Source organism: Numenius arquata, chromosome 2 (genome assembly GCF_964106895.1).
Source record: "Numenius arquata chromosome 2, bNumArq3.hap1.1, whole genome shotgun sequence".
NCBI lineage: Eukaryota > Metazoa > Chordata > Aves > Charadriiformes > Scolopacidae > Numenius > Numenius arquata.
In genome coordinates, this window is record NC_133577.1 from 27380483 (window position 1) to 27399491 (window position 19009).

The following is a 19009-nucleotide window of genomic DNA, read 5'->3' on the forward strand; positions in this document are numbered from 1 at the left end:
CCTGACTCAGATTTGAGATGCAGTGAACTTAGAGGATTCATTGAGCAGGATACAGGAATTCTTGGCTTGTTAAACAATCCAAAATGTTAAATACTCTTGACAAGAGGAGCCACTTTTCTGACTTCACGGAAAGGTTTCAGTGACCACCACGCAGTTACCAGACACATACAGAATCTGAGGACTGTAGAATTAAGTTACATTCATCTCTATCCTGTGGATAAGAATTGATTTATCTTGGCTTCTGCTTTTAGAAAGAGCTCTTTAACAACCTAAATGGAAATATATGATCCCGTTTTGCTCTTCAGAAAGCTGCTTGATAATGAAACAAAAATAAATGACTAATCTCTGTTATGCTAGGCTATGCTTTAAAACAATACAAAGAAAACCAGCCAAGGAAAGTTCTCGTGAATCTTTTAAGACACGTTTTGCTTTTAGACATAAGTTCTTCCCATTGCAAAAATGCAAAAGTTATTAATCATTGTAGATCTAGATAAAAATCTATTTAAATCTCCTATCTAAAGAGATATGAAGTTTTGCTGACGTACTGCGCAACACAGCGCTTTATTGTGCATTCGCCCTGCAGTTACTGTTCTTCATCACTAGAGAGCGGCTGCTGGGTACTCCTTCCTGCTCACTATGTGCCTTTTGAAAGTGTCTCCTATGGAGAAACTATTTGTGTCCACCCACATCTTAAACAGCTCGAGCTGCTCCACTCCACCAGTCAAACACTTCGCTGTCCTTCTTTACTGCCTTTTTGTGCTGCGTCCCATAGTCAGTGTGCTCAGTTCTTTGCAACAAGGTGATCCGAAATTGTTACAGTGTTTTGAAAAGAGCCCAGAGCACAGCAAGACTGTGAGGGTACTGAAAGGTCCACAAAATGGTCTTCAAACAGCTCCTGAGATGGTGACATTCCTTTGAATGCAGGGATATTTGGGACTGGAGTGTCATGGTTAACTGGACATGAACAGTATTTTTTTTTTCAATAATCCTATGATGGATAAGGACCAGAGGAATCAGCCTAATCCAGAGGTGTATAGGTCATGGAAAACTTTTTATTTACTCAATTATAATGTCAATATTAGGGATTTGATAGACAGATTATCAGCTTTATTTTGACTTGAATTCTCTGAAAGGACATTAGGATCTTTTTTTCACCAAGCAGAACTTTCTTTGCTAAAACTAGGATAAATAAATCGGAACAAGCAGTCCAGCGAGGAAGGGAAGAGAAACCGTAAAATATAAAAATCTCTCTTTTTCCCTTGCTCACCAGGATTTAACAGTAATAAATCCCTATAATCCAATTTTCTGGTGGGAGAAGAAGAGACTCCTTATTTCCGCTGTGTTCAGTCTTGCTGGCCAGGCCAAGGGAGGCCAAACGTGAGGAGGTGACGAGCAGCCATCAATCACACAAGCACTTCTGGAAACGCATCTCTGTCAAGGTAGTCTCATTGGCTTTCACTGCACTGCTCCAGGGCTGATGGTTCTTCAAAACTCTTCCTGTATGTTGTTGTTTATGAGAACGAGGAGGATATTGCATAGAGCTACAATGGGAGCTTTAATCCCTCAGAGTGCTGGGGCTGGCATGTAAAGGCTCCAACTGATCAGGCAATTTCCAACCTGCATTTGTAACAGCTTGCACAGGGGCCTCTCTGTGTGGCAGAAGCTGGAAACTGCTCATTCTTACAACATTAATTTTTCTTCTGAATATCAATCAAGAAAAAAAAAAAAAGAAGTGCTTAGAAAAAAGTAAGTAAAGGCCAAAGTTGTTCTCTTTGTTACGCATGTGTAGGTCATGTGCTGACACGGATGGATAAAAATATTCTAGTTATTCAAGTTCCAAATAAGTAAAAAACAAACGTAGAAATGATAAGCTAGTAAATTTATAATTTCAGCCAGAATGACTCAAATTACAGCTCTGACATGACAACTTCACTTTAAAAAAAAAATAATAATAAATTGAGAAACTTTCAAATGCAAAAGGATATTAAATTTGAGGAATAAAATTATTTTTGCCAGGACCACATATAAAGGGAAATTTCCATGCAGTGAATACTCAAGATACTTGTCCATTAATTTTTCTCCAGTTACTTCCCATAATTAAATCCCAACTGGATGTTAGCACTCTACCAGCTCTGTTCATAAGACTTCCTGCCCAAAGTTCACAGTCCAGCTTTCTATTTTTAGTATCTTGACTTCTCTGTCATTTTTCCTGTTTGACCCCAAGCAATAACATCTTGGCTTCTCCATTTGTCAGCATTATTTGTACATCTGGGCAAAAAACTACTGTGTTTGAGCCAATGTCCTGCTTTTCTTGATTCTGTGGATCCTGTTCACTTCTCAAATGCCTTTTATTTTTTTGACACTCCTGATTTAGCAACAACATCTGACTGGTTCTGGTATCTCTGCAGCAATGGCCCTTTCCTCCCCTCTTTCATGTTTTTTTGAATGAGTTCAAGGGATTTCACAAAGCCCCTGAGGCATTTTTTTTAGTTGCTTCAAGCAATCTCATGTAAGAACCACTGTTTCACAGATCTATCATTTAACTGAACATCTGCTCTCTTTTTTGCATTACCAAAAGTTTCACTTATTCTAGGAAACAGATATAAGTATTTACTCAAGGCTTCAAAAGTGTGCACCCTGTTTTTCTCCTGTAAATTAGACATAGAGGAAGTCTTGCTTTCCAGAGCCCTTGCTGGCATTTCCCTCTTCTTCTCTTTCTGCTGGAAGGGCTGGAAGGTTTCCCCTGCCCCACCAGCGACACAGCCCACAGCAGTGGCTGCCTCTACTGTCCCCATGCCCAAGGTCTGCTGTACTGCAGAAATTGCTCTGCCAACTGCTAGCTCCTGCAGCCCTAGATGTTCCCGAGTTAGAAAATTAATGAGTTAGCGCAGGATGCCCTTGTACCTGAGTCCTCCTGGGTGAGGAGAGAGCCTCCTCTGGGTAGCCTGATTTTCCATCAAGGCAATCAACTTCCACAGAAATCTCCAACACTTTTAATGTCTTTGCAGCATGACCTATTAGTTGTTGAAATCCAGACTGGGAAAGTTTTACGTGGCTTTGTGGGTTCACCTGAAAATGTGGTAGAGGTTGGACCAATCAAAGCGTTATTTTCCTCAGCTCTTTCTGGGAAACTTAAATCCTTTCAAAAAATGTTTTCTGGGAAGCCTCCCCTCGCCTTTGCCCCCTGCTTCCCACCACCCCCACCACCCCCCATTTTATTTACTTGAGGAATTTGTAGTCCTGATGGTAAGGCATTTGAAAAGCTTTGATTCCGGTGAGACCATGCATTCTTTGTTGTAGCTTGGTTCAGCGGGAGTACCAGGTCACAATTTCTTCCCTCTGCTTCCCTTCTGCATAGAAGCTCTGCTGCTATGAAGAGCAGCACTGCTTTGTCTTTATTATGCACTCCTTGGACTTCGGCGCACTGGTTCCTATCAGAGAGAAAATCAGTGAGACAAATCTAGTATATTCCTGGTGAAATTACCCTACAGGAGAGAAACAGGAGAGCCAGAGAGCCAGGAGAGGCCGGGGAGAACTTGACTGTCTGAAAATGATCACTGTTTCTCCTGCCTCTGGTTTCTCTTTTGACAGCGATGCCAAAAAAACCTCATAGAGAACGTGGGATTATCCACTTAGCTCTGTCCTTCTGAACCCCAGGTGAAAGCTTGATTTTCAATCCTTTCTGTTTTGTCATTAACTTTGTATAATTCAGGGTTAGCCATGACAAAGAAAAAAGGAAATTTGATCATTTTTTCAAAGGCAGGCAGATTTAATGGGCCATGTGGTCTTTCACAAGATAACAACTTTTAACATTTGAATTCTTCGTAAAATGGCAATTTAACTAGAAAATTTTAGAGGATTCAGATTTTTTTTTCTTCTGGATGCAATAATGTACTCATTAGGTATACAAAGGTATATCACTATATTTTTCTCTTTTCCCAAAAAGTTGACAGGCAGGTGAATGGCTTTAGGCCTTTTTTGAACTGTACGTACTCTAAATACCAATAGTATTTTTTGGGTATCGTGATCCTGTGGATGTTTAAGATACATGAACAATACACACACAATCAGTAACTGAGGCTGTAGACATCTACAAATCCTCCAGAAACACCTGGGGTCTACAGCTGCATACTGTCATATGGGGAAACTGTTTTGTGACTATGTGGAGGTACAAAATATCATCTTTCATATATTCCTGATAATTTTTGGACACTGGAACAAAATACAGTTGCTCAGATGCCTTTCACTCTGGGCTTCTGCATACATTTAGAAATGGAATCCTTACATTAGAAAACTAAAATAAATGGCTTCATCAGTGCACCTGCAGTGCTGCAAAACTGGCAGCAAATCTAAAGCCCCAAGTATCGGTGGCTGAAAACTTGTAATGATATGATCTCTGTTAGCCCCTTAAATCTTAAGATAAAAAAAAGTGGAGACTTTTAAATATATGCACATAAATCAGGATAATTTGCATGAAAAAATAGAGCACTTAAAGCACAGGCAGACTATATTAATTCAAATAAAACTGATACACATCACTGCATTCAGCATTGTCTAACGGACAGAAATAGAGATAAACCTGAAAAATAACTTTTCAGGAGACCTGTGAAAATTTTGAGATATGCCCAACACTAAGGATTACGCATGAAGACTCCATGTTTAACAGAAAGAAAAAAGTATTCCAAAAAAGACCAAGTTAGCCTCCTGTTCTGAGGAGGCTGCCAAAACCAGCTGGTTAACGCAGCTTGCTGGGAGAGATACCTGCCTCTCAGCAGCTCCAAATACGCCAGCAAGGAACACTGTTAGAAACCCAAACAGGGGAAAGAGAAGGGGAAAGGAGCAAAACTGATCTGGCTGTAAGGATGCAGGTCATTGGCTCTGTCAAATCCACTTGGGAGTCAGGGATGACTTTGATATTAAAAAATGAGCACTGTCAGATCAAATGGTGCATTATTACTACCATCAGGCCGTATGTTGTCACTTACCGAGATTTCAGCTGTGGCAAAGCCCTGCCTCAGCACTTTCTAGACAGCCAATACAATAAGAGTTTACTTAGTCTATTTTTCCACCTGTAAGACCAGGATGAAGCTATATCCTCACAGAAAATTCATAACGGAATAAAAGTTTGTGAAGTGCTTGAAAGATTTCAGAAGGAAAGCGCCACTGGAGGGTAAAATCTTGTAACTGTTTCTTTGGCTTCAATACTGCAGTGCAAGCCTCCAAGCAGTATTGATGTTCGTAAAATTATCCAGGGCAGTCCTCTGAGCTGCAGTCTGGGAGGCTCCAGAAAGTGGCAAGACTGGTTCATTGATCCGCAGTGATTCTCCAAAGCTCATTTAGCTTCAAGCTTTTCACTGTGTCTCCCTGGAGAAAATCATTAATTAGAAATTTCCTTCAGCTATGCTTTTTCATCATACTTTATAGATTTTTTTTTCTACTATCCTCTGCTTTCCATTTTTTGGCTTACTGCATTTTGAGCAGCAAGACAAGTTCCAGCATGCTTCTTCATCTGGAGGAATTTAAATATCAATTAAAAGAAACCATTGATGTCAGCCAGGATAATTTCTTCCCACTAATTTTAATATCATTGCTTTTGCAACATCAGGTTAAAGCTTCTAATCAACTCATTTAAAATGCTTTTAAAAATGCCTGTGCTGGGCGGGCAGCTTTTTTGAATTTTACAAAACTGCATATAAGCAAAAACCAAAATGTAGTGATTTGGTTTTGCACTCAGTTAAGCAAGTGCATGAACATTAACAGTTACGTGAACCTTTCAATTGACTACATGGAGACCAGCTCTGCTGAACTTGTAATTGAGTGATGGAGCATTAGGGGACAAATGCATGATTTTATCGAACACTTTTCTCCCAGTTGCAGAAAATCCACATATTTTGCAAATAAAATCACTTGATCATTAAAAAGGAAATTATGGCTTTCTGTGATAATGTGACTTTGAACTTTGAAAAATACTTAAATTGGACAAAGTTAGAAATTTAGATACTCAAGCTGCTTGGAAACCTAAAAACATGTTCTCAAAAACTCCAAGCAGCAAATGCTGCTTACACCGAAGAGCAAACCCTGCTCATGTAGATGGAACCACAGCACCCCTCCTAAGTCCAGTACGCCTGCTGTGAATGGCGGCACTGAGATAGGCCACTAAGCTCTGCTTTCAGACTTGTATTTTAACTTCTGTTGTCCACAGAATGATAACTTCAGTGGAGCCACAGATGTGATTTTCAATAAAACCCAGCATTTTTAAATGTGCAAAGGTGTTGGAGAGGAGCTATCTTTGAGGAGGTTGTACATTTAGAAAATCACCTCAAGAAATCACTAAAGCAACATTTTTACCTCAGACTTGCAAAACTGATTTTTGCAAATGACCATTTTATCAGCCATTCATCGTACTGACAGCAGCAATGACATAAGGAGCTTGGTTTGCATATATCCTTGCATATTTGGAAACAAAGAATGAACATAGTTGTGCCGTAAAGTTTTGCTAGCACTTGAGTTCCCAAGTGTGCAGGTATTAAGATTACAATATTATACAAATGCATCTTTCGTCAGTTAAATAAATTTCATCTGTGAGGTGCAAAAAGGATTTTAGGAAAACAGCATAGAATTAACTGCCCTGGAGAACATGAATTTGTTTGGGGTTTTTTATTCCACTGTATGGAAAGAGCTTTCCATTGTTTCAGTCAGTTTATTTGAGAACCTCTGTCTATTCTGCAGAGTGAAAAATGATGTGATTACTAACACACATAATAACTCCTAAGTATTTCCAGCTGCCATCCTCTGCCAAGGAGCAGGGAGGCTGCAGTCTCTCTTGCACCTGAGGTACGTCTTGCAGCAGGAGGTGTGTATCCCTGCACAGCTTCTGACCAGCTCTGAAAGCACCATTCTTGTGTCCAAATTCTTATGTGCCACCTGCATCTCCCAACTCTCCTTTGCACTAAAATTGCCTCAAATTAGCTGCACCACTCAGTAACACGTACTGCTCTGGTCTGGGACCCGGTATTCCCTCCCCAGCTCCGTTGACTTCTTTCTAGAGTTTTTACAAAAGTTTGCTTAGCCTTTTGCACTTTATTGATCCAATAATGTCCGCTGAGAACACGGCATTTTTCCTGCTCATTTTTTAATCAGTTGTTACATTGAAAAATACCGTTTATGTTATTTTCTCCAATAACATTATTAAGGCATTTCATTTCTTAATACTTCTAAAATCTCCTGAATTATCTGCAATCATCTTTCTCATCTCTCAACAAAATCAGTCACTGATAACCCAAACCACAACTCACATCCCCGTCAGTATTACTTCCTCAATAAATTTTGCTTAACTTGTAAATAACATCATCGTAGAGGTGATGCTGTGAATGAAAAGTGAAGTTACCCATTAACTTTTTAGAGTTCTCTATTATAATCCTTGTTCTTTGCATCCAGCTTCACATAGGTCCATATATGCATGAATAGACGTATGGAACTTAGAAAGCTCATGTTGCACATTTTTTAAAATCCTTATTAGTAACTCAGCTTTTTCTGTTTAGGAAAACCACAGTTTGCTTGAAAGATAAGTCATGCTGCTACTAAACTGTTATTTTTTAATATAATATAAAAAACCTCTAGAGTCTTGATAGTGCTTTTAGCTACTCCATAGGAGCAGAAAGCCTTATAAATTATAAACGTGTATTAATTTTTAAAACAGGTCTAAAATGCTAGCCCTAAAGAATTGATGGACTACAGTAGCAGATCTTAGCAAGGACACACATTAACTGGTAAGTGAAAATGTAGGGTTTATCCCTGAAATGAAAAATCTCTCTCCCCTCACTCTACCCCTGAGGCCCTACTGCTTGAATAATTTTTGCAAGTATAACTTGAAAATTGCCCTGTGTTCCTATGAGGATATTCAATAACTATAAACTCCTATTTTAATACAGACTCCCCAGAGAGGGCATTCTGTAATACCTTGTCATTTCAAGAGCTCTCCTCAGATGTGAGGTAAGAATGTTAAAATCTCACAAAACAGCAACAGCTTTTGAAGTTGTTAGCAAAACAAAGTGAGCACTGGGTTTATTTTTTCACTATTAACTCTGGTCCTGTTGGAGCAGGTAAAGATCAAGATCTTTGACAGCAGGCTTCCAGTTATCTAATCCTGCTTTAAAGTACTTCCAGGGCCGCATAATCCCACTTGCTTGCTAACTACATCTTTTCCTCCAGAAATATAAGAATAGTGACAAAATTATCTGAAAAGGAAATGCCTTGCTCCCAAGCCACTCCTCTATTGGCTGTCACTTGCAAGAACAGCAGTGGGTAAGGCTTACCAAGTTAAAAACAAAAAATTGTTTTTACAAGATTACTGAGCTAGCGCGCTGGAAGTGTTGCTCTTTAGCATTAGGCAAGCGTCCTTGGGCAATATTGCCAAGACTGGTATTGTCGGATGTATTTAGTATAGTACCAGGACAGTAACCCTGTCAGCATTTACAGGTGTGCTCCACTTGAAGTCAAAGATGACATTCTTCTGCTTTTAAAAATTTGATTATTCATCAAGATGAAGGTGAGCAACTTGTATGGTGAGCGGCTGTGTCTTCCGTCTAATTCTCTTCAGATACCAAAGACTTGGTTGTATGAAATCTCCTTGGCATGTAACGAGTGGCCTCCTTTTACTGTACACACTATTTCACAGAATGCTTCGTACATTCCTGCACACCCTTTCTTTTCATGGCTGCATGAAAAGTAGTAATTGCAGATCTTTTCTATGCTTGAAATCTTTCCAGTTAAAATTACAAAGGCCTTCCAATGGGCATGGACTGAAATTCAGTTTTCGGTACGAAGCAGTATTCTCTTCAGAGACTGAAGTACTAGTTGCTTTTGGTAGTGAAACACCATCTTGCTGTTACCAGTTACCAGGTCAGGCACATAAATTATATTCTCAACTTTATTTCTGTATGCTGCAACTAGATGTGTCATTAGAAGTATTTGTTGGGTGTATAATTAAAACAGTGCAGTACCTAAAGGGTGGGTTGAAGGATGATGGAGCCGGACTCTTTTCAGTGGCTTCCAGTGACAGGACGAGGGGCAATGGGCACAGGCTGGAACATAGGAAGTTCCATTCAAATATGAGGAGAAACTTCTTCACAGTGAGGGTGACAGCACTGGAACAGGCTGCCCAGGGAGGTCATGGAGTCCCCTTCTCTGGAGATTTTCAAGACCCGCCTGGATGCAGTCCTGAGTAATGTGCTCTAGGCAATCCTGCTTCAGCAGGGGAGTTGGACTAGATGATCTCTAGAAGGTACCTTCCAACTCTGACAATTCCGTGATTCTGTAGCTAAGGGAGGAACCAACAGTGCTGATCAGAAAAGGCTCGAACTCTGCTTTCTCTGTGTCCCGGCATGTCATCCCCACTTCCTGATGTCAAAAGGAAGCAGGGGACTGGTGCAATCTGGCTGGATTTCCTACGTACTTCTGAAAAACATCTCTGGATAACCTTGGCTCAAGGTCCAGTGGACAGATGAAAATATTACATGGGAAGAAATAACAAAATGCCACACTATTGCTTACAGAAATGGGGCTCTGTGCATGAGAATATTAACCCCGAAGTGCATTCCCCTCACTTCTGCAAAGATAAAGGGACACTGGCAACAAGTGAGGAAACAATAACAGCTGATTAAGTTGGGGAATATGAAAAAGTCCTGAGCACCTAGAAAGCCCTTTGAACTTTCTCATGTCTTTGACCATACGAAACTGGCATCTCTGAACAGCAGTAAGTATCTCCTGCCCTTCTAGAGCTAAGTGCTCTTAAGCGTTACTATGTGCCATTAGTGCAGTCTCAATGCCGTCAGACTGGGGATACAAAGGAAAAATAGCTGCACAGAAGAGCAAGATCAGAGCTGGCTGCTGCCAAGTCACAGCAAAGCTCGGCAACACTGAACCACATAATCTGGGAAGGAATTCTTGGAGCTTTATACTAAACTCAGTTTTGTTCTTTCATGAAGCTAGCTACAGAACAGGAATTTTAGTGTCTTACAGGAAAGTATGTAAAGAGCCAAAGCTGGGACAGAAGAAAAAAAAGACACCAGTCTGCAGGCAAATCAGAATGTTCAATAAAGCTTTCCAACATGTGAAGCAGAAGGAAAGCAGTCTGAAAAGCATCTATTGTTGCACCTGGCAGGTGCATCAAAATTCATTTACTTTGATTCTACAATGGGAAACACAGTCGCTATCTGGTGACTGCCATACTGGATTATTTTTTCCTCTAGCTTTGCACACAAAAATCAATTCAAGTGTGAAAATGAACCTGAGTACGGGAAAGTAAGCCAATACTGTCAGCACAGAATAAATGATGCGGCAGTGGCAATAATATAACTTTTTTCCGGAGAAAAGCCATTTATGAAAAAATGTCATTTCCTATTTCAGTAAAGGTAAGTTAGATCGCAGGAAGACTGTGAACTTCCCAGCTCTCAAATACTAATTCACACATTTGTAAAGTTCCAGAAACACTTTATTTAAAAATGGAGTTGTAAATGCATATAACAAAATAACATACATAATAAATGTAACAAAAATAAATAAGGAGAACATGTTCATACAAAATAAGAACATAGTAATGCAAAATGCTTATTACAGAACGTAAAAGTATAAACGCCTGAAAGAACACAAACAGAATCTCACATGAAGAGCCTGCACCTTTAGTCCTTCCTAGTCATTTCCTGTTTTCCACTCGAGTCTCCAGAAAAATCATGTTCCCAAGCATTAAACAAAAGAAGGAATTATGGTGATGATTTGGTACACTTGGTTTTCAACACCTAGCTCTAGTTTCAATTTATTTTTGCCCTTCTGCACCTTCTAAAACTTTTCTTCAAGCCTCTGTAAACTAGTGTAGTTCAGGCTTCCACAGTTAGCTGGAGTAGAGCATATGGAGTCATATATGAAGGCTGTTTGTTTTTAATTTTTTTAAAGAAAATATGAAATCCATTATACAACAGATTAGTGGTTTTGTTTTTACATCTCTACAAAAAAAGTTTTTGCATTTTTATTAACTGGTCCAACTTTTACTGACTTCTGAAAGCCTGTACAATTTAAAAGTGTACAGAAAGTAGTTTTTTTAAACAAATGTCATATAGGATTATTGCTGAAATATTAAAGACCATTTCATAAAAGCTGCAAAACTGTATCTTCAACCTTAATATATAGAGACTGATGCAAACATAGGAAAATTCCAGTCTATTAGTTACATTTAACAGAAATAACATTCCTCCAAATTACAGTGTTCTGGAAATACAAAGTAATTTACTTTTATTTTTATTATTATTTCCAAATGTTAAGTTACTGGGACAACTTATAAGGAAAATAGGCTTATATAGGAAACTTTAAATAGACTTGCTTTTCAGTGGTATAAGCAAAATGTCTATGTTAGCAGTCGTCTTCCAGAATCCTTTTAAATATGTAAGACAGAGACAGCTTTACTAGCAAGACTACAGGAAAACATACAGAAGCAAATAAAATCATTTGCTTGGGAGTGCATCTATCGATCAAGCAAATTATGACAACTCTATTTCCAAGTCCCCTAAAGAAAACTTTACATCTCGTGATCATTCCAAGGAACAGTAATTTCTTCCATAAGCTTATGTTGCTTTTGAATTGGCGAGAGCTCATTTGCCTCAATATGCTTTAAAATGTCCACATTGCTGTATGTTTAAATTTGTTTCCTAGTTTCAACAAACGTTTGGACAGAAATGAGATATGAAATACTTCTACTTTCATTACCATCAAAAAGACATTTGAAGAAGATCAAAAAGTGCCAAATAGTCCTTTCAGAAAGTAGATTAAAACACTGCAATGATAATACACATACAGTATTATCAGTTTTCTATGTACACCAAAACACTGCTTGCTGTTTAATAATATCGATATGTTCACCTATCACTCCCAGCAAATCTTAGTGCAAACATAATATGTGAACTTTGTAAACCCCAAGACAATTTACGCAGCAACAAGGTTATATAAATCACAGAACTGTTTGAGATTTTCAGTACACAAGAATGAATACTTCCTGAAATCTGTCTTACGTTTTGCAGTAATGTGTCATTGTAGTCAAAGATAATGTTTCATACATAAATCATCTAATTCAGAATCAAATGTAACTGTTCAACAGTTCTGTACAAACTTTAGTGGAGGAATTCCATTCATCAGAGCAGCTTGGCAAAGAGATTTGGGGTTTCAGTAACATTAAATGTTAGACTGTTTTCATGGCTTTTAAAAAGAAATAGATCTATTAAGGGGAAAATGCTGATATAATAATTCTTTTGCAAAGCACACAACCACAAAGGGCAAACCTGCCACAATCTGCTTTCCTACACTTGTATCTATGCATATCTTTATGATTTGAAAAGGATTTGTGTGACAATCAAAGCATCACAGTTAAAGAAAACTGGTTTAATAAAACAACTGCTGTTTGACCAAGCCTTTTATTTTAAAAATTATAAAACCAATATTATATTTTTTCCTTTATTCCTAAACATTCCACATGAAAGGTTTTTGTATCAACACTGAGATGTCACTCACGCAGTGTGGCATCTTCCTCTTCCCCATCTGGGTTAAACCTATTGAAATGTATGCTGAAGTCCGATTCAGATTCAGCATTCTCAAATTCAGGTGCAACAGGGACAGCGGCGGGTCGAAGAGCCCGAGCTTCGGGCTGGCAGTTTGGCTGCACTTGAGGGCGGGTAGTTTGGGAAACAGGACTGGACTTCGGCTTCGGCTGAGCTGGTAAGATGGGGCTGACAAATCCCAAGTTGCTCAGAGCATCCAGGGTACCATCAGGGTCGATCATAGCATTAATTGCTAAGCAATTAAGAAAAGATGAAAGGGATAGGGAAGAAACCACAAAAAATACGATTTTCTGTTATAAAAAAACGAAAATCCTGTTCGAACACTTTTATTTTTATGATGACAGACATGAGCCTTTATGTGTATTGACCACTACAAAAGAGTGGTGTATCCAACATATATGTAGCTGACACATACATTTAAAAGCATTTACATACATTAAAGATCTAGATGAAATGAAGCTGCACAAACTAACACTGCTTGATGTGTGAACAGGAAAGAGAGATGACAAACCATCTATGACTAGGCTTATGGGGACTGAAAGATGGGATTTTTAGGGGGCTTTTTCTCTAATATTACCACTATACTATGCTTCATTCCACCCTATTCTGCCCCAAATATCCATATCTGCTAATTCCATGATTGAATGAAACTTCTATGAAAGAGCAATCATTTATCCTTTTTAATGCATAAACAATGGACTTATTGTGTGTCTCTCTCTCCACACAATGAGGGCAAACTGAAGCATCTAGTACAATTTCATTTTACTGTAATATTAACACATTTGTCAAATTTATGAGAACCTTTCTCTTTTTTATTTCCAAAACTGTACTAACATCTATTTGAACACCACTGCATGCACAAAGAAATGATTTAGCCTCTTTCTCTGGGCCTCATTTCTTTGTTATATTCTCTAAACACAATATAATTCGCAATAAATTAACATTTTTTAATTATAGCTGAACATGAAACAAATACTAATTTGTCTCTAAAGTTGGCTAATGATTCCTCCCGAAACATTCTTTTTAAAACATGTTTTATTGTAGGATTAAATCTGAATACTAAAAATTACAAATATAGGGAATTTACATCAAATGCAGTAAACATTACATATAATAAGCATGGACCACTAATCCATTTGACCACACCAAATTAAACAATAAATTAATTACAAACAATAAACAAATAAGACTGGAACTTCTTTTTAAAAGATACTCAGTTTTTATGTTGATTTTGATAAATATATCACAGATATGTGTCAAAATATCAGATTTTATAAGCACACCATACTTCTTTCCATTTTATCCATGGATAAGTTGTTGCACATGCAAAGCCAAGTAACTTTTCTATTTTGTAGTCTTTGGGCTTCACAATTACAATGAGTGGATTCAGTAGTGTGCAGGGAAGATGTCAAGAGCTAATTCTAAATTTTCATTTTATTGTATCAGATAATTAAGTGTTGGGTTTTTTTTAGAATTCCTAGATATTATGGTCCCAGTGCATTCCTTACACTGAATTGTGCTACACATGAGGGTATTACTGATGTGCAAAGACTATTTTATAAAGCCTAATCTTAGGATTCTCTATTACCTACTCTTCAATATTTATCCACAAAAAATATTTCTATTAAGAATGTTTCACAGGTAATTCCTTTGGGATTCTCTGAACCTTTTCATTTTTAGTTGAGCTTTTTCTCCCCTATATAAACAGATAACCTCACTCTTCTGTTTTAAAATAATTGTGATGCTTCTTTACCAAATGTGCCAACAATTATATGATATTAATGTATGTAACTGACACCGTGAATATATTTTAATAAAATGTGATAACTTTGTTTCATGATATATATATATATCTGTAGATATATATTTAAAAAATTTAAAGCAAGCAACAATGAAAGAGAAAAGTGAAAAAAGATTTTTACCTTGCAGCTGTTTCTCAACTCGTTTCAGTTCCTGTAAGATTGATGATATTTCCTAGGAAAGAAAGAAAGAAAAGTTTCATTAAGGAAAAAAGAGACTCAAACTATCTATCAGTATTAAACAATCACCCTCCCCAGCCTTTGCAATATGCTATTTGGGTTGTCCGTCCTGGCATCAAGAACACCCTTGCTGGTGGTGGCCCAGCCATGTCCACCCTGGGTCCTGGGAGGCAGTGCTTAAGGCTGGACAGCTGTGGCCTACTCAGAAACCAAGAGCTCCTCCGCACTTGCTGGGGTCAACAAACTTTACTCTGGCCCTCGCTCATCTGCCTGCACTACCTTCCCAAGCACAGACTTATAGGCACCACAGTTCTGTAAAAATGGGGCAAAGTAGCAGCAAGCCTCTAAAGCAAAGTTACAGTATAAGCCCAGTACTAATGGAATACCGTGATTTATAACCTTGTTCAGATGCGAGTCAGAATAGTAAGGTGACTGCATTGGAATTTTGTCTGCAACCATTGGGCCCTGTGCCTACGAGACCCGATACAGCACACCAACGTTGGGTCCTCAGCACTCTTTTGCCTTACAGGTTTTTCTCCTCTGTGCTGCACTACTTGCTAACACAGACATAGCCACAGCAACACGCTCAGAAACACAACTACTATTAAATGTACCACAGCTTACATTACAAATACATCAATCCTACAACTGAAGAACCTGACACTGAAGAATATTGTTAATCCAACTGCTGAGGAGAGCTATCAGTGGTCTTCAAAAGCCGAGAATTTTCAAAGCCACTGATTTCAGAAATCCGTTTAACCCATTTCATAAACTCATTCTATACTAAGTAATGTGATTTTTGTGGGTGGCAAAGAGAATTGATTACCTTGGGTTTTACAAAGTCATTATCTTTAAGCAGATTCCACATCTGAACTGGACATAAATGTTCCAAGGACAAAACAAACATCAGTTACAGTTGTCCTTGGTTAACTTTTAATAACGTTCTGTGGTAAAAATAAGCACTGCATTTGAACAATATACTGTTCTGAAAACTGAGCAGAAACTTGAAAATCACTGCACAGGCAAAAAACCCCAAACCCATACACTTTCAAACAATGTGAGATGCTTTAATGCATTGAAAAAAAAATTGTAGAATGCTGAACTTAGGAATAAATATACAACTAATCTTTTTCTTTTTTTAATGAATGCCTCAAAACCCAATATTCATGGCATTTAGAATATAAAACACTGAACTCCAATCTTATTCTGAAAATGGACAGGAAAAGAGAAGCTCCTTATATTATCATATTTCTAAATGAGAAACTTCCATGAGTAACTTACTAAATTAAACTTTAAAAAAAACAAAAACTGATAGTGTATCTATTAAATTATAACACTGAGTTATTAATAATAGCTCTTAAAAAATACACCATTCTGCAGAAATTATGAGCCAAGTTTTTAAAATTTCCAGGAAAAATCAATCTGGATGAGTTTAATAATGCATGATGAGCTAACAGAGAAGCGCTAGCCAGTTCAACAACAGAGGAAACGTGTTCACATTTCGCTTCTGAGCAGTCCAATACAGAGTATATGAGAAGGAGTTTCCCCTCCCACCTTTCCCTTTCAGAAAAGAAAACTGCCTCTGCAAGCTGACATTGACGATACTCCAGACAGGATAACGTAGCTGGAGTCTCCACCTGCTCTCACATACAGAGATGTTTTTCAACCCCTACACTCTAAAGTAGAAGCAGAGGAGAAGCTAGTAGGAAATAACATGTATGCTCCATTCCCTCACGCTGTCTAGTCGTGAAATGGCCCTACTTAGGCAGGGGTAGAGACTACCTGAAGCAACTAGAGCTGTAGTTGATACCCTACATTTATCACTTCCACACAAAATCAACATGATTATTTTTCATTGAAGAGTGCTTTTACTGCAATGTGTCTGCAGATTATTTTCATTCATATATAGTAAAATACAACTATTTCTCTAAATATTAATAATCAGTATTAATAGTATTAAGCATTATATATTAAGTATTAATAGGTATTCAGTAGGTAAAGTAGTCTTTAGATTTTAAAACAAGTTCATACAAAAGCAATCTAACATTCAAACTAATGGTCATTACCTTTTCTTAAACAAAAGTACTGATGGTCTATATATAGTCTGAAACCCTTTAATTGCATTCTTTATCTGAGAATTTCCCCTGAACAATTACTTAAGACTGCTTCCTTACAAGACCGTAAGTTTTAGCAATTACTAAAGATGATCAGGTTTAATCTTGAAATATACTGAGTGTCTAAATAAAACCTTTTAAAGATTTTTGCCTTTGTATCATTGAAAACAACACAATCCTCTACTGATCATTTAGAAATTAGGTAAGAGGCTCAAACAATCACAGTAAAGATAACTATTCGTACCATGCTTGATGTTTTCACAATAGGAACTTCACTTTCAGCTCGCAACTTGTTTTCAATTTCTTCCCAATTTCTGTCTTTGTCCTTAAATAATATTCTAGAAAAAAGAAATTTAAGAACAATATATTTAAAATAGACTAAAATAAACAAACTAGAGCAGAAGATTAGATAACATGATATGAGAAAGCAGCAAAGGGAGCACTGAATAGAAGTAAAATCTGAAATATTGAAATCTGACAGAATCCAACCATACAGTTTAAATTTTCAGGGAAGCATACACGATTTCAGCAATATCATTACTATTGACATTAAAATGGCAGTTCTGTAGCTGGATAATTCCTTATGGTGTTGAAAAGACACAGCTGATTCTTTCCTCCAGCACTGAAATTTTGTTTTTAAAAATCCAACTATTTTACAGTAGTCAGAGAATTCCCTATTAACACTGCATTTCACAACAATTGCAAAACATAAGATAAAGATTAAAAATGGTAAATAAATGAAACTCTCTTACATTTGTATTTTATATTAACATAATGAAAAATAAAACACTTCAGGAAATTAAAAGAAAAATGCATTTCATGGAAGCTTTCATTGAAAAGTTTCAACAAATTGTATACACATGAATTAGTAATATAAGTATCTCTTCTCTTACATGTTTAAAGAAGTCACTTCTATTATATGTAAGGAAGTTACCTGCCAAAGCATAATATGAGATTCCCCTTTCTTTATGTTTTGCTTCCCTGCTGCGATGAGTAATTTTTGTTTTCATTGGCATATCATAAACGTAACATAAAAAGGGAATATGCAGATATTTAAGATCTGGGTATTCATTTTTTTTTAAAGTGATACCATGATGACAGAGGAGTCCAAATCCACTTCTTCTTTAATTGGTATTTCAGAGTTAAAAGTACAAAAATAGCTGCAGTAAAACTGTTAAGCAAGCAAAAAGGGAATTTAAAATCATGACTGAAAAGTAGTACATTTTAAAGTAGTAGTTAGTGTAAGTACGTCTCTGAGGAAATAATTTTTAGGAGGAAATTCAATACCTTGAATCTCATAAAGACCTTTCAATTCATAAGAATTCGAAAGAAAGCTGGGAGACTCAGCACTGCATTTCTTTTAATCTTTCTTCCATTATTTATACCCTATGGAAAATCTTACTCTCTATTATTACTGTGTTAAGAAAGTCTAGTTTTTCAAAACATGTACCCTGTCTTATCAGTGTATAGATACCTGGAAGACCTCTGATACACAGGTCTTCCCTTGCTGCTGCTTCAGGACATGATTTTGTCAGATGCTTTGCTGAGAGGAATTGCTACTCTCATGACACAATGTCACAGGATCAAGGCAAATCACCACCTTTGCACATGGCTTTAGAGTATTAATGTACAAAGCATACAAAGAGTAAACATTAATACAGACATCTTTCTGAGGGAGGAAAAAATAAACTAAAAGTAATCAAAACTACAGTGAAGAAAACATGAAACACTTTACGTCCTCAAGTAGTGCCATCATCTTGTAGCAAAGTTGATCATCAGACATCTGACAAGATTGATTTTATGTTCTGGAAGAAAATGTAAAAGCCTGCAAAGCTATACAGCTGCAAGCCTGGATACCTGGATACCAGAAAGTCCAATTAAAATCAACATTTTAGGACATCCATGACACTGATGAGTTAAAATAAATAACTAAAAAGCAGAGCCAATTAAATCCGTTATAGGATCTTACACTAAAAAACAGGCAACTCCTAGAAATATTTGGATTCAGTATACAGAGAATCTTAAGCAGCTGTACTTTCTGTACTTTAATAGCTTTTATATCACACTGGAAAGAGAAAATAAGGCTTTATTTATCAGTAAACAGCACTAGTAAGAAAAATATAGACGTTATTGTGACACTCCTTGGTTTTTTTTCATTTACCCTCTTGCTCATGTTATATTAAAATACTCCTATCTATGTGATTAATGCCTTTGCTTGTGTATGTGGTGTTTTCAGTCTTACTCTCTTTAAGAGATAATGTTCTTACTTCTCCTTTACATTTTGAAAGCTTTACATATTATAGGTCATTTAATT

The 19009-nt window shown here is 37.2% G+C and overlaps 1 protein-coding gene across 1 annotated transcript in view; it reads right to left on the bottom strand.

Moving 5' to 3' along the window:
- Nucleotides 1-10475: 10475 nt before the first annotated feature.
- The window catches only part of CEP170 (centrosomal protein 170), a 102590-nt gene continuing 94056 nt past the window's right edge, over nucleotides 10476-19009 (bottom strand). Inside the window, exons 17-19 of the mRNA XM_074144387.1 lie at nucleotides 16940-17033; nucleotides 14525-14576; nucleotides 10476-12834 (exon numbers count right to left, since the gene is read on the bottom strand). Coding sequence (XP_074000488.1) covers nucleotides 12548-12834; nucleotides 14525-14576; nucleotides 16940-17033 — 433 coding nt within the window. The 3' untranslated portion in view covers nucleotides 10476-12547. The remainder of the gene's footprint in view (nucleotides 12835-14524; nucleotides 14577-16939; nucleotides 17034-19009) is intronic.